This window comes from Balearica regulorum, chromosome 16 (genome assembly GCF_011004875.1).
Source record: "Balearica regulorum gibbericeps isolate bBalReg1 chromosome 16, bBalReg1.pri, whole genome shotgun sequence".
NCBI classification, from domain to species: domain Eukaryota; kingdom Metazoa; phylum Chordata; class Aves; order Gruiformes; family Gruidae; genus Balearica; species Balearica regulorum.
In genome coordinates, this window is record NC_046199.1 from 11,557,535 (window position 1) to 11,572,220 (window position 14,686).

At 53.5% G+C, this 14,686-nt stretch overlaps 1 protein-coding gene across 1 annotated transcript; it reads left to right on the forward strand.

The window, feature by feature from the left end:
* Positions 1–535: 535 nt before the first annotated feature.
* RBBP8NL (RBBP8 N-terminal like) lies at positions 536–14,686 on the forward strand. Its single transcript, XM_010311549.2, has 13 exons — positions 536–602; positions 1,912–1,954; positions 2,483–2,578; positions 2,946–3,058; positions 4,172–4,244; positions 5,516–5,682; positions 6,197–6,279; positions 7,740–7,903; positions 8,975–9,782; positions 10,133–10,241; positions 12,351–12,412; positions 12,730–12,856; positions 14,122–14,686. The coding sequence occupies exons 1-13, from the start codon at positions 536–538 to the stop codon at positions 14,238–14,240; spliced, it is 2,031 nt and encodes a 676-aa protein (XP_010309851.2). The 3' UTR covers positions 14,241–14,686.

Sequence of the window (14,686 nt, forward strand, 5' to 3'; positions counted from 1 at the left end):
GCGTGGTGCCAGAGGGAGGAGGGATGCACGGGAGCATCTTGGGACCCAGCGGGAGATGGGTCTGTCAGGCTCAAGCACCACCAAAGTTGTCATGAGTTGTCCCATCATCTGTCCCCAGCAAGGTGGTCCTGACATGAGCCCTGCAGTCCCTTCCTCGAGAAGATGCCCTGCCCCACCTCATTCCAGAGAAATGCGATTTAAACAGCTCCAAAAGTAGAGGAAAAGCCTGATTTTTCAGCTGGGCTTTCAGTGCTCTTCCACTTTGCCCCCAGCCTGGGGTTGAGGCAGGGTGGACAGGTCTGAAAATGAGTTCCCGGATGAGCCTGCTGCTTTATGCGTCTGGGTGGTTTAGAAGGATTTCACTTTCTAGATTTGGGCTTTGCCCTGTTTCTATGACTTTGCAAAACATCGCGTACACAAGATACTTCTCTTTTATTGGACTTGTAATTTCTATTTTAGATTGAAACTTGAACAATTTGAAACAAAAGGACATCCTCACGTTGGAAGCAGCCCGGCGTGCGGCACAGCCCTGAACATGACCACAGAGAGTTTTGCAGAGTTCCTGAATAAGCTCAAGGAAATCCATGAGAAAGAGGTCCAAGGTAAGGAGACACAAGAAGTCTAAAAACTGGCCAAGGCCCATTTCTTTGTAATGCCACCTTGATCTGTTTGGTTTCAAATAATTCAAAGAGAGGAGGTGTGGGTGCAGATTAGGGAGCTTTGGGAATTAGGGAATGCAAGCATCACCCAGGGGATGGATGGGGACGCAGAGTCCCAGCCTGGCTCTCAGGGGACCATGCCATGCGATGGCACCTTGTTATGGTTTATCCATCTTATCCCAGTGGAGAATGAGCTTTACTGAGAAAATCAGTAAATTTTTGGACAATGAGGAGGAGCAGAAGAGAGAGGGCATTTCTGCATCTGATATCCCTGGAGATATCCCACCTGCAGGAATCCCACTTGCTCCAACTATTAATCCTGGGGGATCTGGCTCCTTTCCTGCTCCTGCTGCCGTGGCCTGTGAGAAAGGTGAATTGGGAGGTTTGCAGAAGTGACATGTACACCCGACGAGCATTTTCTCTGAGCGACGTAGGTTGGAGTATATTTGAGTACTGAGGGATCAAAGACAAAGTGGAAAGATGTGATAATCTATAAGACAGAAGCAGCAGGAGGATGAGGCTCTCTCAAAGAAAACCTTAGAGTCAGGTTGGATAGTTTATTCCTCTAGGGAATAAATTGTTCCTCAGGTCATACATTATTAAAATAAGAACCGTTAGGTTAAGCAAACAAATGCTAAATCCAATTGTTTTCCTATTAGAATAATTCCCAGTATCAATGTTATGAACAAAACAACAGCACTTTTGGAGGATTCTGGCTTATGAATTCATTCTTCTCTTGTGTAATTTCAAGCCATGTGAGAGTTAGCGGAAATTGTTGAGCAATTTAAACCACATGTTTACATCTACTTTGCATAAAATGGATTTGACAAGATGTAACGTCTGCAGATCCATCAACGAAAGCCATTCGTGTTCAGCTGTAAATATCCTCCAAGATGCTTTGCAGCCCTTAAAGTTATAAAATACTGCCCACCTGGGAAATGCGTGCTGCAATAAGAAATAAGTAAAAACAAAACTGCAGCAGACTTTTTGGGGGTGAGAGGGAAATGCAGACTCATTAAATAGCGGAAATACAAAATGTGCGCACATTTTGTACAACTTTTCCAGCTATGCTAAACTGTGATATTGTTTAACACGGGCAGTGTGTTATTCCTCCTCAGAAATAAGGTTTGCAAATTAATGAGGTGTCTGCAAAGCCAGGAACTCTCCTGAAGTTCCACCATTGCATTTTGTTTCTGAGTGCCGGGGAATTGATAATAAATACCCACCTCTCCATCTCTGTTAATTATCCCAGGCCTGCAAAGCAAGCTGACGGAGCTGACGACGGAGAAGTGCCGGTGAGTAACACCACGTCTGCTCTACCCACGCTGCGGCGGGACGGGGGGGCAGAGGGCGAGTTCCCTCCGCTTCATTTTCAGACCTCCCTGCCACTCCTCCGAGGCTGCCTGATTTAGAGAGCGCAGTTTGCCCTTCTGGTTCTGCCAAATTCAAACCTTTTGGTGACTTTTGCCATGCAAACCCTCAGCACAGGCAGGGCTTGGGGCGATCCCAGCCCACCTCCAGTTTGCCTTCCCACCGGCAAATGATGCTCATGCCAATGGGCGCTTGCTCTCTTGGGAAGCAATAAACTGGGACGAAGCAAGCTGCTAACTCCAAAGGCGGGTGTCGCGGGGCAGCGTCTGGGCTCTAACACATTTGTTTCCCCTCCTGTCACGCAAGCAAAAGAAATTCAGCCATACCGGTGTGAGCAGTACAGCGAGCTCAGGGCAGAAATCCTTCTCTTTGACAGGGTGCTGTGGATAAAGGCACAGATTTAGGGGAGAAACCTAGTAACCCTCTTTCCTTTGTTCTGTTTCTTCAACTAGTGATGCTCAGAGAATTGAAGAGTTGTTTGCTAAAAATCACCAGTTAAGGGAACAACAGAAGGTCCTTAAAGAAAATGTAAAGGTGTTAGAAAACAGGTAAGATTTATTTTTCAATAGGGTGCTTTTTCAGTGGAAGCGAGTGCACCCTCCTTGGGGGAGAGTTTGGGGTTTGCCGTCTTCCCAGAAGCGGATGTAGCACATGAACTTCTCTCTTGCTCGTACGTGGTTGCTGGAAGAGCTGGAGGAGCCTGGGCACGTGCAGAGGAGCTTTCCTAAGCTGGCGGTGGTGGGACTGGATCTGGAGGGGTGGAAGGGCCAGGGCTGGGCTGCACGGGTGATAACCCCTCTCACCAATTCTGGGTGGTGGGCTGGGTGTTCACGCTTCTCTATGGGGAGGGCAGGAGCTTATTTCCTCCATGGGAACCGTGCGGTAACAAGCTGCCGGCCATGGGTTTTCCTCCAGGCTGCGAGCGGGTCTCTGCGACAGATGCATGGTCACCCAGGAGCTGGCGAAAAAGAAGCAGAATGAGTACGAGACTTCCCATTTCCAGAGCCTGCAGCACATCTTCATCCTCAGTACGTACTGCCGCCTGCTGTAAGCTCGGCTTCGGCTGGCTGAGGCTTTGCTCAGTTAATGCTTCTCCCAGATACTTGCACATGAGCCCTCCTGGTGACCGGGCACCCAGGAGGGGATGGGATGGGATGGGAAGAAGGGAGGGAGTAAATGTGAGTGTGGGGGCTTTGAAAAATCAGATCTGACCAGGACTGTGGATGGCAGCCCACGTCCCCCCCCCAAGCAGATGTAACCACTCATGCAAAGCAGCAGACCTGGGGGGTTGCAGCCCTCCGCATCTCCAGAAAAATGAGAGATGCTCACGCCAAGAGCACCCCGAGCTGGCCAGGCCATGTCAGCTGCCTAGAGAAAAGATGCATTTGGCACCACAGAAGCAGCACTCTGGCAAAGACAGGAAAGTCACAGCAGCAGCTCAGCACGGGTATATGAAAATCAAGCAACACGTGTGATGGATCTTCTGAGCCTTTGGCAGAGCTCAGGGCTTTTTCCTCTGGGAATTTTGGCTGGCCCAGGGAGGGTCGTGGGGCTAGAGGAGATAAGGCATTAGGAGGAATGGAGAAGTGCCAGCAGCCCTTGGTTTATCTCCCCTGTTATGCCATTGCTTCCCGAGTGCTGCTTTCGAGCAGAATCAAGCTGAGGCGACAGCCCACCCTGCCCCGGAGCCTGCCTGCTCTCGCTCGCTGCCTCCTCACTGCAGTGCCCGGCTGCTGGGTGCTCACAGCTCCCTCTGGATCTCTGTCCGATCCCCCCAAGGCCCCCAGCCCTCCCCCTAACACAGCACCTGCTCATCGGGGGCAGCCACAGTGCTCACAGGCAGGATGCTTGCTGTGTCCATCCCACCATGCCACAGCCACCACCCCATCTGGGTCGTGCTCTCTCCCCGAGCTGGACGAGCTGCAAGCAGCCCCCCCAGTCCTGACCAAACCCCAGTTGGAAAGTTGCTCCTTTTTACCCTTCAGCCCCTGGTGTGTTTTCAGAGAAGGAAGGAAATTCGGCATCCCTCCCAAACCTGGTGCCGTTCCCTCCTCCTCCCCTGTGCACCCCAGCAAGCTGCGAGGAGCATCAGCTCTCTCCTTGCAGCACCTGAATCCACGGCACAACTTGTGTCCCTGCAGCTAATGAGACGAACCGCCTGAGGGAAGAGAACAAAACTCTCAAGGAAGAACTGAAGAGGCTGCGGAGCCTGGAGTAAGTGCTCTCCTGGCTTTCATTCATTGCGAGGGGTGTCGGTAAGGACAGAGGCAACCCCCCAGCTGAGCAGGGCTACATCAAGGCTGCAGCATCCTCAGGGGTATTTTAGCATCTAATTCCCACAGATTCCTGTAGATGTTAGAACCTGTAATGGTCTCTAAGTCCTTGTTGACCTTTGCTCACTTCCCTGTTCACCTGCATCCAAGGATTCAGTTTGGGGGAACACAGTATTCAACCCCCCCCCCCGCCCCACAGGGGACCGCTCATGGGAAGGAAAGCCCTGGGCTGCTTGCCTTGGCTATGGACCTCAACCTGGGCTTCCATGGCTTTTCCACAGCACCAGCTTCCCTCCTGCAGCAGCCAGAGGGGGTCTGCAGTAAGGGGGGGGAGGATGGTGACACGCAAGGGACTCGGGGTTACAAGAGAGAAGCAATCTGCTCCAACAAGTTCATATCCCAGCAGAGTGCTGTGCTGAAAGCCAAGTAACCTGCCACGCTGGCCAATATACACAAATCAGCTCATTCCTCAAGGGTTTAAAGTCCAGAGGAATTAGCACCAAGGGATTAGTTTAGAAATGTGTTTTCTTTGGAGCACAGAAGCACCACCCGCTTAAAGAGAAACTCTCGTTTTTACACCCTGATGCTTCCCAAGGCCTGAGGAGTTTTGGAGCTGTAGGTCAGGCTGGGTTTGCTGAGCACCGAGTGCTCCTGGGCTGCTGTACAGGAAGATTTCCAGCCAAACACCCATGGCTCAGCGTCAGGGTTCAGCCAGGACTTTGTCCATGACATAAGCACAAAGCTCCGAGACTCAGTGACTCCCTCGTAGTGGCCAAGAGCATCAGCCCCACCAGCTCAGTACGGTGAAGGATGACAACTGTCACATCCCCATCCTGAATCCACCCCTACATCAGGCTGAAAGCCTAGCCAGGGACCTACAGGTTCTCACAGAGCTTTTGCAATAGCCACAGTTGGATTTTGGCTTACCCAACGTCATGGCTTCCTGCGACATTACCCACGGGCAAGTGGGGAAATCAGACCTTGAGCTGTGCTGGCTCTGTCCCATGCTCCAGACTGCAGCTGAGCTAGCGATAAGCTGCAGTGGAAGGAGGTGAGTCTGAGGATCCGGTATATCCACATACATATATGTATAAATGTGTATATTTATATATTGGGCTCTGTAACTCAGAACTCCTGGTACAGTGGCTCTCAAACTGGTGATTTCCTTCTCCTGCCCCTTCTCATTTGTTCGTGTCCTTCTCCTTTCACCAGGGACAGGACAAAGCCCCCAGGAATCACCTCCAGAGAAAGCAGCTCAGCTTCCAGCTCCCCCTTGGCTTTACTGTCCCCAGTGAGCAGGAACGCCAGCAGCGATAAAGCAGCTCACAGGGGAGCAGAAGAAGCCCACCATGATGTGCTAGGCCTCGAGCTGGGAGAAGGTGGGTGCTGCTGGCTTCCACTGCCCTCGAGGGACCTGGGGATGGGAAGAGTGACTGAGCCGTGGTGCAAAGCTGCTCTGGGAAAGGGTCTGGCAGGCAAAGACCAAGATGTTGGCAGCTCAGATAGACATTGCCATGGCCAGAATTGCTGCTGGGGGGAGAACTGCGTGCCAAGGAAGAAGCACGCTGCTCTGCGTTAGAGCAAAAGACTGCTTGGGTGCCCTCACTGTAAGATGAGTGCTGTGCAGGTGTGGACCCGCCACCCATTTCATGCAGAGACTATATGTCATCGCCTTGCTGCCACCCACACATGCAATGGAGGGTGCATGTGTTCTGGTGGTGGCTTGAGCCAGACAGAAATTTTGGCTCAAAATCCTCAATAGGAGGTGGTTGGTGCCGGCCAGTGGTGTCCTTGGGAGGCTGCAGGACTCCGGCACACGACAGGGCAGGACAGGGCAGCCTGCAACAGCTCTGCGGGAGCATCACAGTGGCTGGTTGTGTCTTTTTTTTGCAGAAAAGCCTGCAGGACAGAAACGCTCTCCAAGCAGTAGGACTTCCCCAAGCACTGTTCTCCAAGAAGTCAGCCTCGCAGAAATTGTGAGTTGCCAGAGGTAGCCTGATGTCCTCAGGCCTTCTCCCCACCACTGTGGTCATCTGAACTGGATCAAGGGGGGTGGACTATGATAGTGAATGAGTAGAAAGCACTTAGGGGGTAAAATAATTAGCTGCATTTGGGCAGTTTGCTATTGCCAGAGCCAAGGAGGGCAGCTACCAAATGCCAGAAGCACCCTCTCTGCAGAAATTGCCACTCACTACAAGCAAAGCAATCGGAGTTTGGCACAGGCTCCTGTCTCTGCTGTGAGCATGCACATCTTTACTCCCTTGTTTATCCTCCATGACAACATGTCTAGCGTCCTTAAGTCCTCTGCCCATCATGCTGGTTCCTCTCTCGGATGTCTTGCTGGGGAAAGCTCTGAGGAGTGAGGGACCCAGGGAGATCGTGCTGAGCCACGTTTCGGTGTAGCTTATCCTGAGTTATACAATCAGCTCTCCATTATCTGGGCAAACAAGAAGCTGGAGCACTATGAATGATGGAAAAGTCTGGAGAACATATTAACCGTGGGAGTTGTGGGTACTGAGAATAAATACATCACAGCAGCCCTGCCCAAGAGCATCACAGATGTCTCTCCATCTGCAGCATAATGAATATTGGTACTTTCAGAAGGCCTGGCATTCAGCGGTTGCCGTTTTGTGCGTTGATGCAAGCCTGCCATGCCTTTAAAACACAGAGAATATGTGTCAGCCTAGGGATGCTGTGTGATATGGTGATACTGGGCACTGGGAGATGAGACTGCAGGACCTGGAGCCCTGTTCCTGGTCGTGGGAACTCAAGCCCACATACACACCCACATAGATGCTTCTGTTTTGGCACAGGCTTCGCTTACCTGAACTCCCAAGAAAAATTAAAGAGCAGGTGAAAAGGGGTTTTGGTAAGGCTGCAGGCAGGCTATGAGGATAATTAATAGGGATCGCAGGAAGGGTTGGTGACATCTCCAGGTGGGCAGGGGAAAGTCAAGTCAGAACATGTGGTGAGCCTTTGATGACAGCAGATGGGGATGATGATGTACTGGCCTCACAGCCAGGTACTCCACTGGAAATACACCCATCAAATCAGGGCATGCCAGGAGCTTGCATGAATAAAGTCTAGTGGCCTGACTAGGGGTCGGGGAATCTGCAGAGTCTTATCTTGGTTAAGCCACTGAATCATGGCTTGACTTGAGAGGAGGCACAAGACCGCCTGGGCTACAAATCCATGCAGCCAGAAAATAAAGACTACTGTAGATCCCGCTAGAAAACATGAAGGGGAAATTTCCTGGGAAAACCAATAAAAATACGGTTGAGTTGTAGCCCAGAATTGTATCAGAGCACTAAGGAGATGTCTGTCTGTCTTGCTCACGCTGGTGAAGAGCTGCGTCTCGGTAAGGCTCCCCTTAGCCACGCACTGCCTGGGGTGCAGAGCAAAACATCTCACTGGGACTTTCTTACCCCTGCCACAGGCGTCCCAGAGGATCGCCAACCAGCTGCATGGAACCATCGCCCTGGTGAGACCTGGCTCCAGATCCTGCCTCCTGGAGAAAAGTCCTTCGGGGGCAGCAGTGTCCCCACCGGCAAGGAAGACTCCTCTCCCGCCAGAGCGCGAGCACAGCCCCAGCCTTGAGGCGTGAGTTACGTGCTCTTGGGTCACGGTGTGGGCCCGATCCATGGCCCGTTGCAGCTGTCCCACCAGACAGACTGCCATGAGATGGCCCGTATTTGCTGTATCTGCCCACCTTCTTCTCCAGACTTGTCCCACAGCCTTGGGGAGGAGGGGGTCTCCCAGTTTACACCAGCAAAAAATGACTGGAATCCAGCATGACGAGATCAGCTTCTCGTTACTCCAGCTTTGTCAGACAGACCCATAAAGTGAACCGGGTGCCCCCACCTCCAGCCGGGAGGAGAAGGACTTGTCTCACGGGAGGCAGCAATCCCTGCTCCTCCTTATCTGTTCTAATGGGCTTTTCTGCAGGGCTCAGCACTTCCCTGGGCTTATCCTCCCCATTGATTTCAGAAGCACAGAGGGCTGCGCAAAGCCAGTGAGTTCATCTGTAGAGACTGAGTTTCCCAGAGTGGGAGTAGGTCTCCCGAACATTCCCAGGAAAAGCTCGCACACACGGAAGCTACCAAATAACCAGCGACAGCAGGGACTTGGTTTGCAGGGCGGGTTCATTCACCATACCGACCTTAGCACAGCTGTAAAAATCTCCCACTGAGTGACATTAGGGGAAGGTGGGCTGTTCCTCAGTCCTGGAGGTCTTCAGGCCTATCAAGGCACTAAGAAAGCCCAAGGGGGGGTAGTTAGGATGCTTCTGGCTGTAAGGCATAGTTTGACAAGGGACTTCTCAGCAGCAGTGGTGACAGGAGCAGTCACTGCATCCCCCCACTCGCTCAAGCCCCTGCCCAGAGCTGCGGTGGCCCAGGGACAGGAGAGCACTGTTGGATGGTGGGATGGTGATGGCTTACTGCGGTGTGTGCAGTGCTGAGACCCGCTGCCAGCTGCCTGACCCCTGCAGCCTCCAGGACTCTCCTCCCCAGCACAGCACTTGGAGGGAAGCATGATGCTCAGGCCAAGAGCTGCAAGAGGGAACAGTGCACACAGAAAGACCAAGAAAGACCATACACATCACCTGCATGAGCTGGGAAATCACATGAAAATTCTCTAATTAATGTGATTATTTTTTTCTGCTTATTTTAGTTATTTAACAGCAAGCAAACCGGACTCCCCCAAGGTTGCTCCATCCTACGAAAACCTAAAACTGACCACCCGGAGAGAGCAGCTCTGCCTCCTCCACAAACACCTTTCCCTGCACCACCTGGGGTTGGTGAGCAACTGTACCTCGGCTGACCGGGACGGCAGCAGCTTCTCCAGCCATTTGCTCCAGGCTAAAGACACCGACAGCAGGACACGGTCACATGATAGCTGGGAAGATCGCGCAGCCTTGCTGAAGCTCCCTGCCGCCATGGTGTACGTGAGGGATCAGCACCTGGAAGAGAAGCTGCACCTCCTCAAGCACAGGGAACGACTGCAGCATTTCCTCACGCAGCAGTGCCAGCCAGGCCAGCGGGCAGATGGAGACCCAAAGCTCATGCCTGAGGAGCGGCCCCTCTCCCCATGGCAGAGCATCGTGCCAGGATGCAAGGAGGAAAGGTCCTTCCTGGAGGATGCTGCAGATGGGAAGGAAGAGGAGCTTTGGCTGAGGCGGGACAGCTCTGAGCTCCGAGAAAAGGTGAAGGTGGCGAGCGATGATGGTGCAGATGCACCGCTGGATCTGTCAGACTCCGGCCGTGGCAAGGAAACAGGCTGGCACAACTGTCGGGAGCCGCGGGGGGCCAGCAGCCCACAGCTGAGTCCCAGGGAGACTCCCCCTGTGCCAGCAGCCCGCAGCCTCTGCAGGGGACATGGCGCAGAGCAGGACGACTTGCGCTTCCCCTACCGCTGGCCCAATGCCGCCCGGGCACAGCCTCGTGCTGTCGAGGAGGAGGAGGAGGAGGATGCAGCTGTGGTGAGTACAGCTCATGTTGGCATCAGCCATGGCCCCTTCCCCTCCCCAGGGTGTCCGGCACTGGTTCTGGCACTGTTATGACCCCCATTAACATACCGTGGGAGGATGGCTGTGCTGTGTGTGAAGGCAATGGGGACATGTTCACACATGGCAAAGCCACAGCCACTCAGCCCTGGATCTCGTTCCCCAGCCCCCCTCCCCTCTGGCGCCTGTGGGGTTTCCATCCAAGTCCAAGGCCAGGCAGCACGCGTGCTCATCCCCACGGGTGTCACAGTCAGTGCACAGGGGCTGGGGACGGCCCTTTGGTCCTGCCTGGCGAAGGCAGCATTTGTGCTCCCTGTGTCCTACAGCTCACGCTCTCAGAGGCACATCTGGCAAACAACTCCACACCGAGCAACCCAGAAGCCCTTCCAGAGACCAGGGTGAGACTGGATGTCAGTGCGCAGAAGGGAGAAGCAGGTAAAAAGCCCCAGGCAAACGTGACATTTGAGAAGGCAAGAGCAAAAGGTGCCTTTTGGTGAAGGTATCTTACAGCCGGGAGCTCTCTGTGCTGGGCTCTGCAGGCACCTGCAATCCCCACCAACCAAAGCAGTAGCTAACCAGCACGGGACATCCAGGGACCCGGGTGCTCCTGGCTCCCAGCTCTTTTTGGCCACTGGGGGACCTTTGGGTTTCACATTTCCATCCTTGAGGGCTCAATTTTCAACCGTAGGGGTGCCCAAAATTCAGGCTCAGTATCTATAGGGAGAAAATAACCCCAGCTGTTCTGGAGAAGAGCCCCGTGTCTCTGCCCAGCACAGACCAGGAGCTACCCACGGGGTGCCCTTGCACACCCTGCAGAGCATCCTGCACCCTGCACTCAGCTTCTGGGTGGTACAGAGTTCTCCAGGAACAAAAGAGATCAGTTTAGCACTGCCCCATTGGCAAAACCCACTCCATGGTGAGCTGTGACAAGACATTGCTATTCCAGCATTGGCTGCCCCTCTCAGGGAAGCAGAAGCTCAGAAGTTTCCCCAGCAGAGATGGGGAAAACGCAAAATGTTTGCAGGACTAGCGCTGGAAAAACCATCCCTGTCTGTGCCCCCTTGCTCCAAAGCATGTCCTGTGCTGGCACAGCACCTAGGGTTGAGCATGGAGCGAGGGATGCTGGTACCTGCAGCAGGTAGGACAGGATGCTCTCCTCCCTTTCCCTGCTCCATCCCCTGTAAAAGCCCTTTTCAATTCCCAAAACCAGCGGTTCCCTTAGTCTGGGGGCACGCAGTGCTTTCTCCCTGCCTGACCGCGGTGGGACGTGGGTGCCAGGTTTGCTCAGGCAGGTGGGAGGCAGCAGCCATGGGGAGCGGAGCGGGAAGCACGTCTGCTGAGAGCTGCTTGGTACCAGCCTTACTGGCTCGGCCAGAAAGTTGAGCTCGCCTGGATTAGTTGGTCTGGGCGTGTCGGAGCGGTTTGGGAACACTCTCCGGAGCAGGATTTTGCACGGTGGAGAGAAAGAAAAAAAAAAAAGGGGAGTCCTCTGTGATTTACATGCTAAGGAGATATCATCATAGCAGAAGAATTTCAGCTGATTACATTCTGGGTGTGGGAATACAGGACTTTCTTTAGTTCTCACCTTAAGGTTGACACAAAGCCCAGGAAACAATACACAAATACTTCTGCACTTTCTAGTGAACCTTGACCCACAGAAGGATAAGGTGAGGAGAGGATCAGACTACAGGGGCTCTAGGAGTGCCTGAAAGCAGCACCCTCTGCTCTCCCACCTGGGCAGGAGCAGTAAGGGAGGCTGCCCTGCCAACAGTCCCACCCCAGCCAGACCTGGGTGTCAGCGGCAGAGTTACACCAACAAGTGTTGAGGTCCTGCGATGCTCCGGCCCCGCACAGGGCACAGCTCCGTCCCCTCCACGGCCAGCACGGGTGTGCCGCTGCGGGTGCAGACAGGGTGATGCCACCGCCGGCAAGGCTCGGTCGCTGGCCCGGGCAGCTTTGCTCTGTGCAAAGGTTGGGTGCGTGTCTGGTGCGTGCAGGTACGTGTCTGGGGTTGTGTAGCCTCAGGGCCTGTGTGCAGCAAAATCCTTTTGCTGGGCAGGGAAGCAGCTCCCCCGCCTTTCCTTCCTCTGCTCCTCAGCACACATTCCCGGCCAAGAGTCACCGACCGGGACCATCGGCAAACTTCAGGATCATTCATTTTGGCCTCTTTACCCAGACATATTTCTCTCCACACGGGTCTCAAACGGGAAGGCACAGTCTGGGATTTTAAATACTCCTCAGCTTCCCGACCTGCACAGGCCCATGGACTTCAGGGCAGCACTTGCTACCTTGGGGTAGCAAAGTTCTATGGATAGAGTTTTATTGGGAGCTGGTTCCCCAGCAGAGTCCTGTTGGATCTCCCATAAACATTCATTTCAAGCCACATAGCTCGGAGTGCCTCTGCTTTGCAACACAGTTTATTGCTGAATCTGTTTTCTGCCTCGATGGTTCTCAGAGCCTGGACTGGTGGGTCTGCATCTGCTTGTGAGCTTGTCCGGCCCCCCATCAGCCCCCCATCAACCTCCTCCTTTTGTCTTTCCTTAGATGACGATGATGCTGAGTCTGAGAAGCAGGAGTCTGATGAGCCAGACACAACAGACAGTGAGGTGTGTTGCTCTCCTCAGCCATTAGCTTAGGCTGTCAGGTCCAAGAGGTGTAAGATGGGTTGTCCCCACCTGGTCTCACTCGGGGGGGCGATGGCACTTTCTACATGAGGAGCAAAATCCCTTTCCCACATTGTTACCCAACTTGTTGCTGAGGGATGGAGATATCACCCTTTCAGCTAGTCAAGAGGGTTTATGAACAACAGCATTTGTCCCCACTGTAGCAGTGGTCACAAAGGTCCCCAGCAACGCCACTGGACCATCAGCTACCTGGGAAAGCAGAGTAGTTTGTAGACTGACCGCTCTTCTTGTTGGTGTAGGTGGCTGCCCCATATGAAGATGATACCCTACGAGAAGCTCAGGCTGAAGGGAAATATTTTTGCACCAAAGACAAAGCTCATGCATTGCAGAAGAAGAGAAAAAGAGGACAGGATCCCTGGACAAAAGGTAGGAAGGAGGAATTCCTGGTGGCGTCAGCTCAGGGCTACAGCTTCTGCTGCTTCCCAAGGGACTCCTGTGAGAAATACCTGAGGGCACCTTCCCTGCAACGGAGAGGAGGGTGCTTCTCTGCTGAGTGCATGCCACCCTGCAAACAAATGTTTGCTCAAGGTGATGATACAGTGGAGTGTTCTATTTCCCTGTGATAAAACATGCTGCACAGTGTTTTGGCAATGGTTGTATCTCCAGCCAGAGGAGCCCTGCTAATGGTTAGCCAGGGGAGCCTGGACAGGGTGGCTGGGAGAGCATTCCCGAGCACCTAAGCTAACAGGGCTAAGTCCCTTGTGTTTGCTTAGCCGGATGGGGAGGTGATGATTGGAGAAGGCCAAATTCCCAGGGGTGAGTTATTGACATTCAGAGAAAGGTTCCTGCCAACTCTGTTGATCTCCCAGTGTGGCTGTGGAGGTTTCCCTGCTGACAGAGGAATGTGTTGTACCCGTGTTTCCTACAGGTGAATAAGCAGAAAACTGCTCCTGATAAGAGCGAGGATAAGGCAGTGTGCCTGTCAAGCCTTAAAAAGTGCTCTGTCAGAAATACCCCGCTACTCACCCCCTTCGTGCTGTTGGTAAAGACAGGGAAGCGTTGACCCAGTTATAAATGTAGAGAGGGCTGTGCTTAAGCACCAAGGCAGCTCGTTCAACAGGCCAGCGCTGCCCTTTGCTCTGTGCCCAGCGTTCGGAGGTGCCGGCTCTCTCAGGGGACACCACCCAGCTGAGTGAGAAGAGGATTTGCTCTACAAAACCAGCTGCTCGGAGCAATGGGGAGGGAGCTGCCCTGTGCTCCCCAGGGTGGACACCATCCAACCCTCCGGGACTGGGGATGTCCTGAGTGAGGGCTGGATGCAGTTGTGGCAGGAATGGGGTGATGGAGAGGCATAACCCCTCTCGCAGCATGTGATGTGTGCCATGTACCACATTGGAAGGGGGAGAAATCCAATAAATGCATCCCGCTGGTCCGGGTACCCTTTTAGGTACACTCCTGCACCAGGTCAGTTGTCTGCCTATTTCTGCTTCGCATGTTATTTCTGTTTTTAGGGTCACAACATCCTCCCCCAAGTACCCACGAATCTCACGTGCGAGAGGGGTTTCTCTTCATCTCTGTTGAGCTTTGCTTCCTCCTGCGCTGTCCCTATTTTGGGACGAGGCCATGCTGACCTCGTACATGTAAATCCATTGTTCTGTGGTTAACTCCTGGGGTCATCTTGCTGTTTACAGGAGCTAAGAAGTCAATGAGAGGAAGAAAGAAAGCCAAAGTGGAGCAGTGCTCAGCAGGGATCACGAAGGAACCGGAGAACTGCTCTGCTTCCCACAACAATATCTCCAAGGAGAGCTAACAGCAGGGCAGGATGAGAAGTGACACAGACGCTGCAGACCAAAGGAGAGGGCTCGGAGACCTCAGCATCCCACCCGTGCTGGGAGAGCAACTCCTCCTGCCATGCTGGGCCAGGCAGTGGGGAATTCGTAAGGACTCATTAATGAACAGAGCACCCTGAAAATTCTCGATCGGTGCCCCGGGAGAGGCTAGGCAAGGAAGAGCCGTGCAGGTGATACCTGGAGCAGCCAGGTCACTGCTGGTGGAGCAGCGCATTCAGTGACCCCCAGCCCTGTGCCAGAGCAGACCCTCAGACTGATGCTAGGAAGAGGAGATGGCCTTTTTGCAACACTCACCCTGGATCAGGACCGTGTTACTCCTGGGATTTCATGCAAGGAGAACAGACTACCCCAGACCCCGCTCCCCATGTACGATGTCCCGGTGGCTGGCTGAAGGGTGGTGACCAAG

Bases quoted from the DNA above. Each gene is read 5' to 3' on its own strand.
- RBBP8NL (XM_010311549.2), top strand. From the start codon at position 536: ATGACCACAGAGAGTTTTGCAGAGTTCCTGAATAAGCTCAAGGAAATC. The intron at 5,683-6,196 runs GTGGGTGCTGCT...TTTTTTTTGCAG, and splicing joins AGGCCTCGAGCTGGGAGAAG to AAAAGCCTGCAGGACAGAAA. The intron at 9,783-10,132 runs GTGAGTACAGCT...TGTGTCCTACAG, and splicing joins AGGAGGAGGATGCAGCTGTG to CTCACGCTCTCAGAGGCACA.